This window comes from Halichoerus grypus, chromosome 12 (genome assembly GCF_964656455.1).
Source record: "Halichoerus grypus chromosome 12, mHalGry1.hap1.1, whole genome shotgun sequence".
In the NCBI taxonomy this organism is placed as follows: domain Eukaryota; kingdom Metazoa; phylum Chordata; class Mammalia; order Carnivora; family Phocidae; genus Halichoerus; species Halichoerus grypus.
The window spans coordinates 20,375,838-20,397,861 of NC_135723.1; the positions used below are offsets into that span (position 1 = coordinate 20,375,838).

Here is a 22,024-nt window from a genome sequence, read left to right on the forward strand (position 1 = left end):
CAACAGCATATAATGATGGCGAACAGCTAATGTTTATTAAAAGCACTTATTTTGTGCCAGGAACTGTTTTAAACACTCTACATATCTTAAACTCACTGAATCTTCAAAACATTCCTGTTAGGTGAGTATTATTATTCTCCTATTATGATATAATGAGATGAAGAATTGGTCCAAAGTTACATAGCTAATAATAAGCAACCAAGCTAGGATTTGAAACCAGTCAGATTATAAAAAGCTTATATTCTTAACCACTTATGGGAAACAGTCTTTCAAAGCAATGAGCAAAGAGCCATTATGCTAAATTTTCCACCATCTGGGAGAAAAGGGGCTAACAAGGTAATGCTTAGTAAGCTATACTAAATTTGACTCCCAACAATCAAGTAGAGATGCACAGTGCAGGAAGTGGAATTTCACTGACAGAAAACATAATAGGCATGTAAAACTGACTCATTTAAACAGGTTACCATACAAAATTTTGAAAATAAAATACAGAATAGGAGGGGGCGCCTGGGTGGCTCAGTCGTTAAGCGTCTGCCTTTGGCTCAGGTCATGATCCCAGGGTCCTAGGATCGAGCCCCGCATCGGGCTCCCTGCTCTGCGGGAAGCCTGCTTCTCCCTCTCCCACTCCCCTGCTTGTGTTCCCTCTCTCACTGTGTCTCTCTCTGTCAAATAAATAAATTAATTAAAAAAAAAAAAATACAGAATAGGAGGAAATGAATTGAAATGCTTATAACCAAATAGACTACAGGATACAAAAAGAACCATCCCCCTCCTCCCCCCCAAAAATCAGAAAAAGACTGTCCAGCAGGAAAATTGAAGATGATTAAACAATTCATAAAAGAGGAAATCCAAATGACAAATTAATAATACAAAAAGATCCTTGGGCTCATAAAATAAGGAAAATGATAATTAAAAACATAAAAAGAGGGGCGCCTGGGTGGCTCAGTCGTTAAGCGTCTGCCTTCGGCTCAGGTCGTGATCCCAGGGTCCTGGGATCGAGCCCCACATCGGGCTCCCTGCTCAGCAGGGAGTCTGCTTCTCCCTCTCCCACTCCTCCTGCTTGTGTTCCCTTTCTCACTGTGTCTCTCTGTCAAAAAATAAATAAAATCTTAAAAAAAAAAATAAATAAAAACATAAAAACATAAAAAGATACCATTTCACATGGATTAGCATCAGTTTTTAAAAGTCGTAAGGAAGTGGAGCAAGGAAGAAGGGTGTGAGAATAGAAACTATTCACCACCCCATGTCTGGTAAACACTGAGGCCGTGCGCATCCTAGAGCTGAGCAAGCACACCCCCTAGATTCCCTCCCATAGAGAGAACATGTGCCCACAAAGACATGTTCAAAAAGTCATAGAAACAGTTTTGGTAAATCTAAAAATCCAATAAGAGGGATGGATAAATGCCATTGGCTATGAAAATAAGTGAACTAGAGCTACACGGAATAGAACCAAATCTCAAAAGTAATGAATGAGAAAAGGTGAAAGCAAAACACTACAGAATATAATTTACAGAGAATTTAAACTGAAGTTTTTATGCTCAGAATTAAGTTTATTTCCCTAGTGTTTCAGAACAACAGTTCTCAGAATTTCCTTACAGGACTCCAACAAAGAAAAGAAATTTATACTGCACAGTTACTAAACGGTTGGGACAGCATTCAGGTACAGGTCTGTGTGAGTCCAAAGCTCACATTTTTCATCTCCTCAGTATTTCTTAACTCTGCCCTCCATATCCCTACCACCATCATTTAGTTTCTCTCCAGGAGAAAATTTACACAATTTCTTTTGTTTGAGGGGCAAAAGTGAAATTATCCATTCACACTGATCAGCCAAATTAACTGTAAGACTAAAACTGTACCCCCTAAAATACCAGAAAGAACAAATTCTCATGTAAACAAGGTCAGTGTTGTATGGCTGAATTAGGACTACCTTTTTTAATTACTATGATCATTTACATTACAATAATAAAGTTTGGAAAAGAACTAAGTAATAACGCTTAGTGGAAGTTGACACCAAAATGCCTGTTTTCAAGTACATTTCATTGCCTCATAATAAATACAAATAAAAAGCTATGAAAGTAATGACAATACCTCGATTTTTAGGAGGACCTTAAGGAACTATTTCAAAACAGATAACATATTTAGAAACTTGGACTTACCAATTCCCATAGTCAAAATCAAAGGCAATAGTTATTTCAGTTCCCTTTGGAATACTCTGTATAGAATAAATGTAAAGATGTATGGTTCCATCTTCAATTTCATGCCTCACCTGTTAGTTAAAAGAATAATTTTACATTTTTATAAATTATTGTCTATCTTTAGAAGCACCTCATCCTGCAATTTTGAAAACTTTTCAAAGTAATTCATGAGTACAATGGGAAAAATAATGCAATTACAAGACTTGTAACTATAAATCGGTGGTAGTTGCAAGTACAGTGATGCAAACTCTACAGTCCACCATGTAGCATTAAAAAGCAAATACTACACTTCATTGACTGCAAAATGCATATTTTTTCCCCTCTGAGTATCCCTGAAATTGGGAGTTTTATAAGGGATGGTACCTTCGATTTGATGACATGAAGTCATGAGTAATGGTACAGTTAACACCATACTTACACTGTTCTAGGTACTTCACATGTATTAACTCCTTTAGTCCTCTTAACAAGTTTTTAAAGGTAAAACAAGCATAGGCAAGGTTACAAAGCTGGTTCGTCAAAGAGAAGACACGAATCTAGAAAAGTTCTGGTTTCAAAACCTATACTCAACTGTAACATAGCTATAAATTAATGTTTATTTTGGTGTGTAAAAAAAAAAAAAAAACCAAAACCAAAACCAGAAATACTACTTTAGGCTCCAAATTAGAACAGTTTTATAAAAAATTTTATAGTAGCACATATAAAATCTACTTTAGCTTTCAGTTTTGTCATCTATCTTGATCCAATCAGATCATGTATTTGACCCATAGAGCTTCAGAAATAAACAGAAGTCCAGTATTTTCTTTTACAAAGAACATCACAATTTCTTCAATGTGCAAAGTCATTTTTAAGACCTCACAGCCCAATATCACCTAATTTTTCACAATGGAATCACACTAGGCAATAATAAAATGCATCAGTGGTTAAGAAGGCTACCAGATTTGTTTGATACTTGATTCCATACATCCCCCAAACCCTGCCTCCCAAAAAGATTTCTATAAGCTTACCTCTGCATTGGGTGTACAAGAACGCCTGATGAACCGAGCCTCATTCCCAAAAGTCCTTGCATCAACACACATTTCTAGCCCGTGAAATTTAGAATAAAATAAAACAAAAGGATATGGTCTACAAAGAAAGAAATGCATTATAAACATTAACATATTAACAAACTTAAAAAAGACTCAAAGTAAACAGTGAAGCCAAGATTTGGATACAGGCAATCTGATACCAGAACCCACTCATTAAGGGCTAGTTCATGCTAATTAGATTTTTAACTGCTCCAATAATCTTATCTAAATCAAAGGTAATTAATTGGAAGTAGAAATTCAAATTTACAAGGAAAAATAAAAAGGGAGTGACTACTGCCTTTACAGAAGGATTCATAACCGGATGCTTTTAAAATCCTTATTTCCTAGTGCACTTGTTTGATTTATAGCACTGTTTCAGATAAAATTTGTACGTAAAAGAGAAGTATTCTTGTTTATGTTTCAAATCTTAAAAACTCAAGTTATAAACAAATACTTTTAATAATCATATAGACTGAGAATGTTCTCTCTCTAGAGATACCAACTATTTCCAGACCTCAGGGAAGCAATGGGTCACAACATCAAACCCCCACCAAAATCACAAACCACAGAAGAGACTCCAGAGACATTCCAGTACCAAGAAAGTGGCAGTTAAGGTGGTGGCAATAATGTAAGAGCAAATCTAACATCCTTTAATAAAGAGGAAGGGGTTTTGCCTGTGATCACCAATGGTCTTTTCAGGGTCTACCAATTATGTTACAAAGAGTTAGGAAAGGTACTGGATGCAGAAGGAGTCCTTATAATCTTAGGTAATCATTAGAGTTTTTAATTAACATCCACCTATATTGCTGCAGTTTATCTTTGAAGTCGACTGCTGTAGGACTGTCAGCAAGATAGAGATGGGTAAGAGACTGAGGAATACATCTGCTTTTTGCTATATTTTATTATAGTTCCAAAGTTATCATTAGTCACTGTTCAATCACACTACACTTTTTTTTTTTTTTTTTTTTTTTTTTTTTTTTAGATTTTATTTATTTATTTGACAGAGAGAGAGACAGCGAGAAAGGGAACACAAGCAGGGGGAGTGGGAGAGGGAGAAGCAGGCTTCCCGCTGAGCAGGGCGCCTGATGCGGGGCTCGATCCCAGGACCCTGGGATCATGACCTGAGCCGAAGGCAGACGCTTAACGACTGAGCCACCCAGGCGCCCCCACACTACACTTTTAAATGTTATCAAAATGATCACTGAGGAAAGCAAAATACATATGAACACAGACAGCATCCCAGTAAAATAGCAAAAACAATTCTTAACTACAGATAAGTGGTAAAATAAATGAATATACCTCTTAAAGAAATATCCATTTGCTTCAAACTGTTCTCTTAGCATGAACTTCCCTCTGTACTCAATGATAAGTGCATCAGGAGGCAAATCTTTTGCGGATTTCAGAATTTTCTTATTTTTTTGTATATGGCTCTAAAACCAGAGAAATGCTGAGATTAATTAAACCTGATTGCTTTCAATATAACTACTTGAGATATGCATTAGAAAATGGTTTTTCTTTCATAATTTTTTTTGGCAAATGATGTACTTACCTCAACAGGAGGTTTGAAGAGCAAATTGTTGGTATTCAAATCTGATTTATTTATTTCTTTTTTGTCATTTCCATTGCCTAATCTCAGAGCTATTCTTTGTGCCTCCCTCTGAACACCCTCACTATATTGGTTACTGTTTGCCTCTTCGTATCGATCCATCCACGCTTTGATTTTTGTCTCCCATCCAAAATTTGAACCATCAGATGAAGGATCAATCTCTGGAGCGGAACCCTAAAATCACAGCAAACTAAGCATTAATATCTGGACTTCTAAGTATTTATATGTATTTATACACATACACACACACACACACAAATAAATGATAATCTATGTAAAAGAACATAATATAGGGGCGTCTGGGTGGCTCAGTCGTTGGGCGTCTGCCTTTGACTCGGGTCACGATCCCAGGGTCCTGGGATCGAGCCCCGCATCGGGCTCCCTGCTCAGCAGGAGGCCTGCTTCTCCCTCTCCCTCTCCCCCTGCTTGTGTTCCCTCTCTCGCTGTGTCTCTCTCTGTCAAATAAATAAATAAAATCTTTAAAAAAAAAAAAAAGAAAAAGAACATAATATAAATCTGAGTTGGTCCTAGGCAAAAACAGACCACAAATGAGCAGCCTACTATGTCTTTATACTGCATGCCAGACAAATAAGGATTTAGAAAACTAAAGGAGGCCCCGTGATGTTGCACTAGCATAAATTCAGGCTTCAATGACACCAGCACTGTAGCCAAATGGAGGCCAATAATAAAACTGCAAATACCCAAAACTTTGGAGTCATTGTCAGCTAATGGTTAAAAAAAAAAGAGCGTAGGGGCACCTGGCTGGTGAGTCGGTTAAGTGTCCAACTCTTGATTTTGGCTCAAGTCATGATCTCAGGGCCGTGAGATGAAGACCCGCATGGGCCCTGAGCTGGGCGTGGAGCCTGCTTAAGATTCTCTCTCTCCCCCTCTCCCTGTGCCCCTCCCCCACTGCTCTCTTGGGCACTTTCTAAAAAAAAAAAAGATAACATGAAATTTTTTATTAGAGTCTGTCAATATCTACCTTGTACTCAGTTCTGATAGACTACAATTTTAACATGTTTTATTTAAAAATACACTTTGATATCTTAATTTAGTGTAATTTCAAGATCTATAATCAACTGTCCACATGATAAATTTGACATGAGAACAAAATGTCTCACAGAATGTAAAACGACCCAAAATGGTTCACAGTCTAAATTCAAGGGTCACAGTAACAGCACGAACCTTTAAACTTAAATACCTGCTCTTCATCTATACCTCCTACTAAAAACCCATAAGATAAGAATGCTAAATGCCAAGTACAAAAAGTTATAGCCTCTCTTAATCTGTTACAGAGCAAAAAGGGGGGTCGCCTGGCTGGCTCAGTCAGAGGAGCATGCGACTCTTGATCTTGGGGTGGTGAGTTTGAGCCCCATGGTGGGTGTAGAGATTACTTAAAAATAAAAAAAATTTTTTTTTTTTTTAAAGATTTTTTATTTATTTATTTGAGAGAGAGAGACTGAGAGAGAGAGCACATGAGAGGGGGGAGGGTCGGGAGGGTCAGAGAGAGAAGCAGACTCCCTGCCGAGCAGGGAGCCCGATGCGGGACTCGATCCAGGGACTCCAGGATCATGACCTGAGCCGAAGGCAGTCGCTTAACCAACTGAGCCACCCAGGCGCCCCAAAAATAAAAAAAAATCTTAAAAAAAAAACCACCACAACAAAAGGGGACACTTCTCTTGCTGGAATGCAATTTATAGATAGGCACCATTACCACACATTTTAAAAATATATTAAAATGTGGACTCCCACAACAATTCTTTTTTTTTTTTTTTAAGCTTTTATTTATTTGACAGAGACAGAGAGAGCAAACACAAGCAAGGGGAGTGTCAGAGGGAGAGGGAGAAGCAGGCTCCCCACTGAGCAGAGAGCCCAACGTGGGGCTTGATCCCAGAACCCTGGGATCATGACCTGAGCCAAAGGCAGACACTTAATGACTAAGCCACCCAGGTGCCCCTCCCACAACAATTCTTATTTGCAATCTTAGAATGAAAATCAATCAATGCAGATAACAAAAACATTTATGTTTCATTAGCATCATTCAGATTTCTAATTTCTAATTGGTTTTAACACATGACATTTCAATTTTTTGTAAATGCTATTCATCAGTTTCTTTCTACAACACTGAACACCTTGATGAGAAAAGATTATTTCTAAAATATGTACAACCTACATAACTAAAATTTTAAAATCACATGTAGAATTCATAAAAACCCTTCTATATCCTGTTAGACATGTACACACATACAGTGACACTAAAATTTATCAAAAAGTATCATTCTTTCCTACAATGAAACAAACTATAGTACGTTGTTCAATTATTTGACAGGAGTAGGTTTATTTTTACCAACTGATATTTTATGTAATTATAAATCCCACATTATAATGACCACCTTGTAACAGATTTTTACACAAATATGAAATACTACATGTCAAAGCTTTCATCAGCTTTATTGAAGAAATCTAAATTTAAAAATTTTTTCTTTCTTTTTTACTCTCTCCCCCACCCAAGCCTTCTACTGACCTGGTATATATTAGATACAGTAAATTCTTCTGTATCTCTTGAACCTATAAATACTATAGAATTATTAACTGGAACTGTTATGATCTCAATGAGGTATCTCTGAGTTAAGTAAAAAAATATCTTTAAAGATGCACAAAGCATTATTAAAAGTTTACTTCCTTAGTCATTTCTTTACATAACAAATGAAAATATTTCACTTAAGTAAAAGATGCATCATCTTCAATAAACCTGCTATTGGAATGACTGCATAAATTAGAAAGAAAAGAAAACTATCAAGAATATTAAGTTTCCACTAGCTCAATTCAAAAACTTTTTCAGACTGTATGCTATGTCAGAGAATATCCCATAAACCCAAGTTAAATATATAGTAAGTATAAAATCCCCAACTTTAAGAACATTCTATGAAACTTTGGGCTTGCAGTCTGTTGAGTGACACCATGTATTAACTTTCTTGAGAAAGAACTACAAAAGCATGCAATCATCATCACTAGACAGCTGTTTAATGATCTGTTTTCCAGAGAATGTGGAATAATGAATAACTATTATGCTTTACACTATGGGCACAACAAATATACTGTAACATGCTCCCCACATCCTATTTTACTATCTGACAACTTGAGAAACCCATTATCCTTGAACCACATCACCTAGAAAACTACAGTCACACTATATAGCTGACCTCTGTGATCCAATACCTATCTTTTAGGGGGAAGCAGAGCTGACAAGCCTTGCCTCTCTCAGCAATCTGGACATCTACAAAATTGAGGATATATTCTAATTAATTCAAGGTACAGGGGACTACTTTGTACTTCAATGGTGATTTTATAGTATTTTATAACAACTTACTTGACTAAATCACTAGAATCCCAACTATACGAAAAAAAAAAATAGCAAATTTTCAAATTCTCAGTGTGATTTTGCATTCATATGTCCAGTATACAAAGTGGTACTGGGAGGCATGGAATGCAATAACTGAAATTCAGATTATCCAAAATCTGATATTAGCAATTACTTATATACCATCTCCTTTTGCTTAATACTTTTAACAGTGTGAATAAACTCCAAAAGTGGCATATTAATCAAATGAGGATTCTCTATGGTGCCACTTCTCTATGGTGCCATATCTTAAAGATAATAAGCAATGACATGATATACAATGAAGAGAACATAAAGATTATGTACAAGCAATCACTTAGTAAGCTCCTGAAAAACTGACAGTTGGTACTAAGGACTTAAATTTAATGTATTTACCTTTACTCTTGATGACTTCCTAGATCCTTCACGAAAGGCCTGAAATAACATGAAATTCTAAGTTAGTTTTTTTTAAAACTGGATATAATATTTAAGAATCAATCAGTTCACTGAAGTCATCTACTAGAATATTACTCTATTATTAACAATAGAATGCAGATGGGGCACCTGGGTGGCTCAGTCGGTTAAGCATCTGTATTCGGCAAAGGTCAAGTTCCACATCAGGCTCCCTGTTTAGTAGGGAGTCTGCTTCTCCCTCTCCCTCTGCCCCTCCCCTCCACTTGTACGCTCGCTCTCGCTCTCTCTCTCGCTCTCAAATAAAATCTTAAAAAAAATAGAATGCACACTTTGTATACCTGAAACTAAAGTAACAATGTATATCAACTATACTCAAATTAAAAAAAAAAGAATGCAGACTATTTAAGAACATGAGAATATGTACATGATATTGCTTTAAAAAAATCTCAAATTTTCTGTAATATTACAGTAATTTTTTGAAGTCATTAGATAAGTTTTGGGAGTGATAAAATAGTGTTACTACTTTCTCTAAGTCAACTAATAAGTGTATTTGAACGTGTAGTTAGGCTTAAGTAATAAACAGTTGTATTTATTCAATAAATATTTAGTAACAGCTCACTAATCTGCTGGGTCCTGAAGTAGTATTTAACATTTAATTCCTATCTTTGTCATCACTCCACCCCAAAGTCTCTAGGGAGACTAACAAACATAAACCGAGAGTAAGCAATATAGATCCAAATACACTTAACTGTCAAGTTTATGTGTAGACGACATGTCAGAAGAAAGCAGATTTATTAACAAAAACAAGGCAATGAACCTTCATGGAAAACATGTGAAAAGAGCTAGGTAGACTTTGGAGAATGGAAGTACTCAGATGAACAACTGAAAGGAACACAATCCTAGTACTAAAGAAATATGAGGGGCGCCTGGGTGGCTCAGGAGGTTAAGCATCTACTTCCGCTCAGGTCATGATCTCAGGGTCCTGGGGTCAAGCCTTCCCGTGCCCCAGGGGGCTCCCTGCTCAGCAGGGAGTCTGCTTCTCCTTTTCCCTCTGCAGCCCCCTTGTGCTTTCCCTTTCTCTCAAATAAAATATTTTTAAAAATTATAGAAAGAAATATGAAAGAAGGCAAATAGGAAAAAATACATCACATTCAAGGAAAAACTAAGACACACACTTGTACCTACTGAAGAGTAGGACATAAAATTGGCTAAAAATTTTAAATTAGATCATGGAAGCCTTATTTAAAGTCAGATTTTATGATTCCGACTTAAAATACAGGTATGCTTTTCTTTATGGTGGAGGAATCAATAAAATACTTCTGAGCAGAAATATAAGAACAATATTCCCAGGAAACATAACCAAATACAGGATGTTGTGAAGCAGAAAGAGGATAAATTGGAGAAATTAAAGATGGTAAGTTATTACTGCACTACTATGAGGTGATAAGGGTTTGTAGAAACAAAAGGAAGAAAAATAAAAATATAAGAGACATTCCAAAGGAAAAAAATCAATAGTGCTTTTGAAAATAAATCTGAACGTCCAAAACTAAAGATGACTTAAAGATTTTTGAGGCTGGATAATGGCTATGCTGCTGAAATTAAAAAAAAAAAAAAAAAAGAATTTGAAGGATAGTCCCAATACACGTCTTTTTCTATGTTATTGTGCATCATTAACAGAATTAATAGTTCATGGGGCACGAGGGTAGCTCAGTCAGTTAAGTGTCCGATTCTTTTTTTTTAAGATTTTATTTATTTATTTGAGAGAGAGAGAGAGGGAACACAAGCGGGGGAGTGGGAGAGGGTGAAGCAGTCTTCCCGCTGAGCAGCAAGTCTGATGTGGGGCTCGATCCCAGGACCCTGGGATCATGACCTGAGCCGAAGGCAGATGCTTAATGACTGAGCCACCCAGGCGCCACTCAAGTAACTTTTTTACAATAAATAGGAAAGCATAACTTGAAAGCATGAGATGAAAAAGGTGAGTCAATACTGATCATGAATTCCTAAATTGTAAGAGGCATTTTTTTTTAAAGATTTTATTTGACAGAGAGTGAGGGAGCGAGGGAACACAAGCAGGGGGGAGCGGCAGGCAGAGGGGGAAGCAAGCTCCCCACTGAGCACAGAGCCTGATGCAGCTAGATCCTAGGACCCTGGGATCATGACCTGAGCCTAAGGCAGATGCTTAACTGACTGATCCATCCAGGCATCCCGAGAATAGAATATTCTAAATGGTGAAGGGAACAGCATAAGCAAAGATAACACCCTGTGGGACACCTGGCTGGCTCAGTCAGTACAGCCTGTGACTCCTGATCACAGGGTCGTAAGTTCAAGCCCCACACTGGGTGTGGAGCTTACTTAAAAAAAGAAAAAGAAAAAGGTAACACCGAGAAAGTGCAGGTAGAATTTAGTAACAAATTATACAGAATGGATAAAATACAGGTAGAAGAATAGCAGAACTGGAGAGGGACATAATATGTGAAGACTGCTATAGTCAAAGTATATTTTAAACAGGGAGGTGAAATTAGAAAATTCAAAGTACATGCTGTCTATTAAACAACCAGATAATATCATGAAGAATTACTCGAGGAAAAAATGCTTTCTTTGAAAAAACCCTGATTATATATCTAGGGATAATTTCACTCTATAATAGCAATATAGTCATCATGAAAAGTATTTTTTACCTGAGCAGACAAAAATCTTCAATAGCAATTACAACAAATTTAATGAAAAAGTGGCCCAGAAATGGTTTTGTGCCATTACATCCTTGGGATAATTTATCACATAGAATTTAAGTGAAAGAAATCTACATGATAAGAAATTCAACAAATATGGAGGCTTATTAAAATGATTAAATATGATTCAGAGAACTATAAACAATCATTCACAATCATTCTGTGCTCCTTTAACCTGTTCATAAGCTATTAAAAATTTAGGACTGTTATTTCTGTTTTGTAAAACAGCAATTTTTTCTTTTTTCTTTTAGCTTTTGCATTTCTATGACTAGTTTCATTAGTGATGATTGCAAATCATTATGCAAACATTCTTCTCTATTACACTCCAATCTTTAAAACATATTAAAATTTTAAAATGAGTTTTAAAAAGCTTAGATTCTGCCAACTTTTCTGGCTACCATCCAATACTCATCTGCCTTTCCTGTAAAACTCAGCTCCCACTACTTCCCATATACTCATCTTAAGAAAGGAAAAACTTACTTTTTTACACTTTGCAATATTTTGTTCTTTCTCCCCACTTTTTTTCCTTCTTTTATCATTAACCTTGGAAACTCGTGAAGCAGTTAGAGTAATCGATGTTGGGGTGTGCTGAAATGCAGTATATAATTCCACAGGAACCTCATCACCACTCTCAGTTGCACTGGTATCACCATCTTCCAAGGCAAAATAAAAATTATTGTACTTATAATACTATTTCGAACAAAATAAAAAACAAAACAGCACTCTATATGGCAAACTTGTATCTCCATCTGTCTGAAGAATAAACATTTTTTTTACTTCCTCACCTCACTCAAAGTAAGATACATTTAAATGCAAACTGCAAGTACCATTTCTTATACATTAAACTAGATGCAAAAGTCTGACAATATACTGAGATGCTGTGACTGTTGGAAACCAGCACTTGCATAAACTGCAAGGAAATTCAAAATTCCCTATGAAAGGGAATTTAGCCATATCTAGCAAAATTCTACATTTACCCTTTCACCCAGTAATCCTATTTCTAGGTATGTATCCAAAGATAAAGTGAACGAAAACCCAAAAAACTTAACCAAGACGGTTTCATTGAAGGTACTATTTGTAGTAACAAAAACAAAACAAAAAATACTGGAAACAACCTAAATGTCCATCAAACAGAAATAGTTCAATAAACTATGATTATTCAAAACCATTTGTATTAATACCGTTTTAAGCCAAAATGAAAGTTGTACTGTAGTTATACTTCTAAAATCTATTCCTAAAAATGAAAAAAATACTATTCCATATGATAAACTAATGGATCACCATCTCCCTGAAAAGCCAACATATTTTAATACTTCCTTAAACCAATTTGTTACCTTTATAGAAAAATATGAATGATTTAATTTTTATTTTCCTCTACTTCCCACATTTTCTAAAATAAGTACATTCTTATTCTATAATCTATAAATAAAAAAAGACTATTTAAAATCTCTACCTGATTCTAAGTCATATATACAATCAACATTCACTGGCAAGGTGTTTACATCTGACTAAAATATACAGGCCACTCATTCTCTCAATCACACTAATCTTAATTTAGTATAGATCCTTTTCACCTACCTGACATATTTTCCCTTTTCCGGCGTTGTAGTAGCACTGCCCTCTCTTTATCCAAATTCCTGTATTAAAATATTAATGATTTATCAAACTTTCATGAATTTAGATATAAGTAGATCAGTTTTAAATGTGATAAACTTCACAATTTTTCTGATGTTCTTACTGAAAAATGAACAATATAAAAAATATGTATTGTCCCTTGCCTTAGTTAGATCTTATCTAGCATAATTAGCAGATGACCGTTAAGTGACTCTATTGCACTCTTTTAAGAAAATAACTTTTTACTTAGGAAACTAGTATTTTTTCAAATTAAATATTTAAAGCAAAAAAGTCTGTTAAAAAAGAATGCTATTTCATGAAAAAGATGGAGCATCTTGAAGGGATGGAAAGAAATGAATCAATCTCTATATACTACTATAAAGTGATCTTCAGCACATTATTTTTATTATTATTATTTTTTAAGATTTTATTTATTTATTTGACAGAGAAAGATAGAGAGAGCAGGAACACAAGCAGGGGTAGTGGGAGAGGGAGAAGCAGGCTCCCCGCCGAGCAGGGAGCCCGACGTGGGGCTCAATCCCAGGACCCCAGGATCATGACCCGAGCCAAAGGCAGACACTTAAGGACTGAGCCATCAAGGCGCCCCTTCAGCACATTATTTTTAAGAGAAAAAAGGAAATGTGGGAAAAACTGTAATATACTATCACTTACCTAAGTAAGGAAAGGAATATAAATATGTATGTACATATCTGTTTCTAATAAGGAAACAAACAATGGAAAGAATAATACATTTTTTATCTTACTTCAGGGGTGGAAGGACATAATCACATTAAGTATATAATTATAAAAATAAAGTATAAGAAGCAATCCTAAAAATAAAAAATAACTAGATTACTCAAACATTTCTGATAGGAATGTAAAATGGTACAACTGATCTGCAAAATATCTGGACAATTTCTTATAAAACTAAACATGCCACTACCATGTGACTGAACAATTTGCACTCTTAGGCATTCATCCCAGAGAAAACAAACTTACATTCACACCAAAACCTGTACACAAATGTTTACAGCAACTTTATCTGTAATAGCCCAAAAGTGGAAAAGACCCAAATGTCCTTCAATGGGTGAATGGTTAAACAAACTGTACACATATGTCACAGAACACTACTCAGCAATAAAAATAACAAAATATTGGTATATGCAACAAATGGCTGGCTCTCCAGAGAATGATGCTGAGTAAAAAAAAGCCAGTCCTTTTAAAGGTCACATACTGTATAATTCCATTTATATAACGTTCTTGAAATGACAAAATCATAGCTATGGATTACAGATTACAGCAATGGAGTTGCCAAAGGTCAGGGATGTGAAGGGTGGGAGAGGTGGGAGGTGGTGTGGATGTAAAAAGCAACATTAGGGATCCTCCCCATGGAAATGTTTTGTTTCTTGACTGTATCAATGTCAATATCCTGGTTGTAATATTATATTAATAGTTCTGCAACATGTTACCACAGGGCTGAACTGGGTAAAGGATACAGAGAATCTCTGTATTATTTCATAACTGTATGTGAATCTACAATTAACTCAAAAAGTTTTATTTTAAAAAATAAAAAATAAAATAACCTCATCAACATAGTATGTATCCAGCTGGTGTTATAACCACACAATGAAATCCTTTTAAGGGACTTTAAACACAGTTAACTATACCTTCCTTGTGGAACATATCTGAAGGAAAAAAGTTCTAAACTCTTTTACACAGGGGCCCCTGGCTGGCTCAGACGGGAGAACATGAGACTCTTGATCTCAGGGTTGTGAATTTGAGCCCCAAGTTGGGTGTAGAGTTTACTTTTTAAATACATACATACATACATACATAAAATAAAGTGTTTTACATAATCATATGATTGGTGCTAGTGTTGGTATTGTTACTCTGAGACTATTGTATTTTTCCGTGAAATGAAGCAACTGAGTAGTTGGTGAAATTCTAATTACATTATTGTCTTTGTTGCTGGGAACTAGGAGATATAAATGGAATACAGAAATGGTTAAATGAAAACCTTGTATTCCTAAATTTAAATTGCAATTATCTGTATAAACTCATGTACTTTATCTTAAAAATAAACACACAAAACGTATTTCCTAGCTTTGTCTAAAAAGACCAAGAACTAGGAACAGTGACCAATCCAGTAGGAAAGAGCATGACTAGCTCTCAGATTCTAGAACTGAAAACCAATTCTCAGGAGTATAAAATAAGCTCGAGATATCTTGTTATACCAGAAAGCACAAAAACCTATCAAGTACCACTAGGATACTGTCGTAAGGGCTCAAGAGCCAACTTGATGAAGTTCCCAATGACCAAAACTGGACAAAATTTGAGTATCAATAAAGACAGTAACTGCAATGGACTGATATCCAAGATGTTTAAATCCCTGAGTTCATAATGATACTTAAATTACTTTTTAGTATTCTGAACACTAGTAAATAAAGGGTAAGAATCAACAAGCATTTATCCTGCCTTTCCTTACCAAAATACAGTTGACTCTTGAACAACATGAAGAATTAGGGGAACCAACCCCTGTGCAATCAAAAATCCACATATAACTTCTGACTTTCCAAAAACTTAAACTACTAAAAGCCTACTACTGTCAGCCTACTGATAACATAAACAGTTAACACGTATTTGATATACGCATTATATATTCCATTCTTGCAGTAAAGTGCACCAGAGAAAAGAAAATGTAACTAAGGAAGTCATAAAAATACATTTACAGTACTGTATTGAAAAAAAATTCACATTAAAAAGAAAAAAGAAAAAAATCCACATTTAAAGTGGACTAGCACAGATCATAACTATGCTGTTCAAGGGTCAACTGTATTCCTTAAGAGAACTAAACAGTTAATATGGGGAAGTTTGTTTCTATAGAAATATTCCAGCTAATAAGTTAAAAGCAGTAAGATTAACATGGCACTAACTTGCAACCCCTAATAAATTAATGGTTCTAAATAAGGACTATCAACGTGTCCTATCATAGAGACAACCAATCGCTTCTCGGCCTTTTGGCTAAGATCAAGTCAGACAACCAGATATTATGTGTTACCTGATAGAACACAGTCTGTGAAACACTACCCCCCACCAAAAAAAATTTAACTTATAATCTGATCACACATTTATTTACAGAAATACAAATGATATAGACACTGGTTATATCATGATAATGCAATCAACAAACAAATCAGGATAAACAATTCAGTTCCTTAAACACACTGCAAAGGAGACCGGAGTGGGTGGGGTAATGGAAGGTGGTTTATATTACCAAAGTCTTAAGAGACAGGTGTATATCAACCAATCAGTATTTTAACAGTGGCTGGATGGTAATACATTTTATTGCATGTATAATAATGGCTTTGGGGTTGGTTTTTTAAAAATTCTTTTACAGATATATATTGAAATACACATAAATATATATATACTGAAATACATAGGTATACATGTGAATGAAATAATATATGAGACTCCCATTAAAATATATGAAAGGGAGAAGAAATATATGACAGTATAAATGAAAAAGATTGTTGAAAATTGTTGAAGCAGGGTGGTGGAATGATTATTTTTTATGGAATACATGGATCTAATAACTCTTTAACATAGTGCACTCCAGTGAAAAAAGATGCCATCACTTAGAAGATGCACTATTATTTTATGCATTATTAAAGTAAAGAAAAAAAATCTACAAAGTAAGCCATGACATATTATCAATGGAATGATTCTTCCTGATTTTAGAGATGTCAGAATACAAAAAAAATAATAAACATAAAAATAAAAAGTGTACCTTAGAATTGATGAAACACAGTAATCCATTAATTGTTTAATCCAGAATTCATACATAAACTTCTATTAACTGAAGATTACTTCAGTAAATTTACTGGCAATCTTACAAGTACGCACAACTTACCTTGGCTGACAACGTTCACATAAATATGTATCAGGAATATGCTGCCTGTCAATCCCCATGCAGTCAATATGTTGCCAAACGCTTAAAGAAAAAAGCAGAACATATAAAATATTAATAGAATCAACCTTAATTTAAGATTTGATATTCTATTTAACTATCACTTAGTAAGCGCCCACTTTGAGTTTAGCACCGTAAAAGGTGCTGTGAGGAATTCATAGAAATATGTCCTTGGGGAGATAAAACTTTGAGATGCAAAGACAAGAGGACAAATATAGGACATTTTATATATATATATGTATATATATGTGTATATATATATATATCTCTAAAGCAAATATAACTTTCAAATGTGAAAGGTATACATTACAAATATTATCAAAAGCCACAACGTGAAGATGTCCATACTATTTGAAGTTAATGGGAAAAGCACCCTGGAGAATAATGGACTTGAATAAAACCTCATTTGGGAGATTAGAAAAAAAAGATGTCATTATAGCACCATTTTCTCAAGTAGATAGGTATGAGGCACAACAGCCAGAAGTCAGTTAATCTATATGAGGGGGATTTTCATTCTGAGAAATACAGGGGGGTAGAACTGGATTAGTAAAGTGCAGTCAGATTATATAGGACTTGGAATATCAGGATGTGTATAAATTTCCTCTAATGGGCACCAGGTGAAACTAGAAGTGCTTTGATGGTATACAGTTAATTCAAAGAAGTTAAGAAACTCAAAGTAGAAAAACCAACTAAGAGGATTTTCCAACATTCCTAACCTCAGTTAAAGAAAGACAGAACTAGAATGCAGCAGAGAAGACAAAGTTAAAGAATCCAGGATACATTCCATGAGGACAGGGATTAAACCTATTCTGTCTTCAAATTATTTTTATGGAATACATGGATTAGCTTGAGGCAATCTCTCAATTTTTACTATTATTGACCTTTGTTGCCAAGACTTTAATTGGTCCAAAGCTGATATATAAATATGCCTGTTCCTAAAATATATGATATAGATATATATATATGCTGTTCCTAAAAATAGTCTTAATTACTCTTTACATAATAATTAGCCATTTCAAATATATCCCTACTGAGTTAACTATCATATGCTCTTCACTTCTAAACTGAGACTGCTGGGAAAAGAACTGGTAAGAAGTGGAAGGTAACAGAATATAAGATGTGGAGGAAAAAGAAAGAAAAGCACAGTACCTGACAAGGCGGGTTAGAATAACAAACTAAATTAAATTTGGGGGGTAAGTAATAATGTCATGCAGACAACAGAAGAAACAAAACTAGAAAGTGAATAAATGATCTGAGCTCTAGATGTCAAACTGGAAAGACAGGAGTATAGGCAGTAGGCACACGGACAGACATAGAGGAAATAGACCAAGAAGAGAGGAATAAAGGTAAAGCCTTGCAAGTACACTACAGATTAAGCAGTAGAAAAATAGAACAACAAAAAACAGATTCATAACAGAGAGCAGTCACTGAGAAGCAAATACCTTGAACAATCCAAAAACTGAACTGGTCCTTCAAGAATTTGCAGTTAGGTATAAATCCTAAGGACTATTTCACTATTTTCTAATTGAGATAATTTTATATTATATCTAGATCATTGTAATGAAATCGAAAGAAAACACTGCTTTAAAATGAAAACACTGCCAAATGGTATGTAATTTATCACATTAGACAAGATCAGCTAAGAGAAAGCTGTATTATATGATCAGTTAAAATATGAATTGAGATTTTCTAATTAGTTATTTTTAAAAAATGAAGAAAACAAGTTATTACTTTTAGTTTTTTTTTTTTAGTTTTTAAATTTACCTTCTGAATAAGGTACTGAGGTGACTGTTCATAGTAATGATATGTGTCACAGGTAATGAGTATTTTTAAATTTTAAAAGATACCACAATATATATTTTTTATTTATTTATTTATTTATTTATTTATTTATTTGACAGAGAGAGAGAGCACAAGTAGGCAGAGTGGTAGACAGAGGGAGGAGAAGCAGACTCCCCACTGAGCAGGGAGCCCGATGTGGGGCTCGATCCCAGGACCCTGGGATCATGACCTGAGCCGAAGGCAGACGCTTAACGACTGAGCCACCCAGGCGCCCCACCACAATATATTTTTATTAAAATTAACTCAAAATATCATATCTTTACATAAAAATATCAAATTTCACTTTCCAATTAAGACTAATTTCCCTCTTTTTTGGCAAAGGTAAATCAACTTTTTGAAATATAACCCTACATGCATGTTTATATCAATAACATCCAACTCCTAATCATGTAATAGATGGGAACAATACTACAAATAATGCAAAGTAATTTATATTTGGCTCTAAGATGTATTTTTACATTCACACTCAAATATGGGTATATCCTATTCTATTTCAAATCAAATAATGAAGCTATGCCACAAAGATCTGACCTAGGAAATTGTGTAAAGCCACCAAAATTTCTTACCCCCCTACAGTACACTGCTTAAATCCTCTCTGCTATCCACTCTTGTGCAGGGGATGGACTCATTAACTTTCAGGCTGAAATCCTACAGTTCCCTCTCCATCCTCCCCAACTCCCTCCCCCCCCAAAAAAACCAAAAAACCAAAAAACAAAAACAAAACCCCACTTTCTGTCCCAATCACACCTTCTCTAGGGGAGGAGGCCTTTCTTGTTGGTTGAACCAGGGTTGGGGGAGGGGAGACTGTGGTTCTGGTTCAAGGAGACTCCAGAGTGCTGCAAGGTTCAAGTCAAAAGGAGGTGAGAGAGTCAGGTCAAACAAACATCAATCAAAATGTATAATTCCCCCAAACTGGAAAATCAGCTGACTGTACAGCACAAATAATTCCAAAGGAAATTCAGAGGGCTAATTTTTCTATCTTGTCTACCTCTATATGTAGTTGTATTATTACTGAACGAGCAAAAAGAGAGATGGGATCCTGTATGAATAAAGTTCAGAACTGATTGCCTATTACTCAGTTAACAATGAGGATTTCTAATAAACTCTAACAGAGCTTCTTTCCCATGGGGGATTTTTCTAGCAAAACACACTGCATTGATAGTAGCAATGCATCCAAAGAAATGCATTCATCAATTCCTATAAAAGTGACTTTATCTTTTCCAAGATTAACAATCAAAGGTTAGCAGCATTCAAGAAAAGGAAACTAACAATGTAAAATATTTTACCTGCATTTGTCACAACAGATCATGTATCCATCATCATGTGTAAAACCACATATGCACCTGGTTACATCAGTACCATAACTTCCATCCTCAGATGTGCTGATTGTAGTAGCACTGGAAGTTTCATCAAAATTAGGAGTGGTAAATATGCCTACTTCATTTTTGCTAATAAGAACTGATGGAGGAGGGGAAGCCGGAGGTGTTGGAGGAGGACGAGCACCATAATTATGGTCCTGGATAATTGAACACAAATACAGCACAATATAATTTCAACAACAATATGAACTTAAATAAAAGTCAATCCTTAATCTGAATATTCAAGAAATATGAAATTGGCCCATTTCTTCCCTAATACCTTTAAAATAATTACTTGGTAAAGCTAGGTATTAAACCATACTAGTAAGTGAGAATGTCTATCTACAACCTCAGTCACCCACACAGTGACTTCCCTCAAACTCCACGCCCTCATCTCCTGAATCAAAAGACATCCTCAAAGTCCTATGGTCAAAGAGCTCCGCCTTCAAGACAGAAGCAGGTAAAGATGTGAAGATAGGCTTAAAAAAAAAAAAAAAACCTCAGGAACATGGTGACTAAAGAATAACAAAAACAACTAATAAAGACATTATCACTATAAAGTATGTAACAGAAGATTTTTAAAAATTTGGTTTTTACTCTGGTCCCAGTGGTAAAAATCCCTCAAAACTGTACTTGGATAGTATCACAAATGTGTCCGGTTCTATAACTGTTTCAATCTAACTTGTGCCCCTTATTAGCTATGTAACAGTGAATGAGTTAATTTAGATAAACCTTCACTTTTTCAGCTATGAAATGGGGATGAAAATTATGCCCATCTCATGAGGTTGGTTTTGAAGATTAAATGAGATAATATATGTAAAAATGTTTAAAGTCTGGCACATAAGTGCTCAGTAAGTGGCAATTATATAATTTACTATATAAATTACTATATAATTTAGAATCAACAGTAGATAGTAAATACAAGCCTATGATTTTTTATAGAGAAGGTAAAGAATTATAACACCAAACTACTAATAGCATAAAATGCATAATAACAATAATGAAACTTCTAGAGAATGCCTCTTCTAAAATTTTAATCCCTCGAGTAAATATAGTTTGAGCAATGAAAAATTAAACTATAAATTACATACCTAATTATTTAGATAATATAAACCAAGTATTGTTTTTTAAATATTGTTTTAGGCATAATACCACAAACATCTACTTTCAACTTCTAGATATAAAAAATACCCTTCCAGAGAAATGCTGGACACTTACCGCATAGGGCAAACCGATGTAACTGTGTGAATGATGCGAGCTGCTGGTATATAACTGGTGGGGATAACTGTTGGATTTCTCAACTACCACGGGGCTAGCTTCTACAGATTCTGGTCTGGAGGGGAAAAAGTTGCATTAAAGAGAATTCCACTCATTTTGTTCTGTTCATCCATTTAAAATTATAAGCATTTATTTCATCGTCTATACAAATGTCTTTTTATAGTAGGTAGACACCTTGTGGACAAGATAATCATATATATCCTATCTAGATTCTGTGTCCTAACAACAAAACTTTTAAGTAAAATAAATGTCTCACCTCCAAGTCCAAATACAGTTTCCCTCTCGTTAGGAAAAATTACTAGAAATTAAACATTATTTAATATACTCAGTGGCACTGGAGACACTACACACAGGGGAGGAGAAAAGTGGCAGAAATAATTTAAACAGGACGAAGAACACACTGAATCCACATGGACCCCAATGTCAATGTGAAGTATACATTTCAATGTTCAAAACTGTATGTATGCGTTAGTATGCCAAGATGTAACGAAGCCTTGGAAAATATTAAAGTTAAGAAATAGGAAACCTCACAATGAACCAAGGTTTGCTTATGAAAAAATATAAGCAGCAGCCAG

At 35.0% G+C, this 22,024-nt stretch overlaps 1 protein-coding gene across 3 annotated transcripts in view; it reads right to left on the reverse strand.

Moving 5' to 3' along the window:
- Nucleotides 1-22,024, reverse strand: part of KMT2E (lysine methyltransferase 2E (inactive)) — an 86,277-nt gene that overhangs the window by 23,879 nt on the left and 40,374 nt on the right. For all 3 annotated transcript variants that reach the window (XM_036067438.2, XM_036067440.2, XM_036067437.2), the window contains 10 exons: nt 21,390-21,504; nt 20,100-20,329; nt 16,915-16,995; nt 12,966-13,024; nt 11,868-12,040; nt 8,641-8,679; nt 4,809-5,039; nt 4,559-4,689; nt 3,200-3,317; nt 2,157-2,266 (listed from right to left, as the gene is read on the reverse strand). In XM_036067438.2, the coding sequence (XP_035923331.1) occupies nt 2,157-2,266; nt 3,200-3,317; nt 4,559-4,689; nt 4,809-5,039; nt 8,641-8,679; nt 11,868-12,040; nt 12,966-13,024; nt 16,915-16,995; nt 20,100-20,329; nt 21,390-21,504 (1,287 nt within the window). The remainder of the gene's footprint in view (nt 1-2,156; nt 2,267-3,199; nt 3,318-4,558; nt 4,690-4,808; nt 5,040-8,640; nt 8,680-11,867; nt 12,041-12,965; nt 13,025-16,914; nt 16,996-20,099; nt 20,330-21,389; nt 21,505-22,024) is intronic.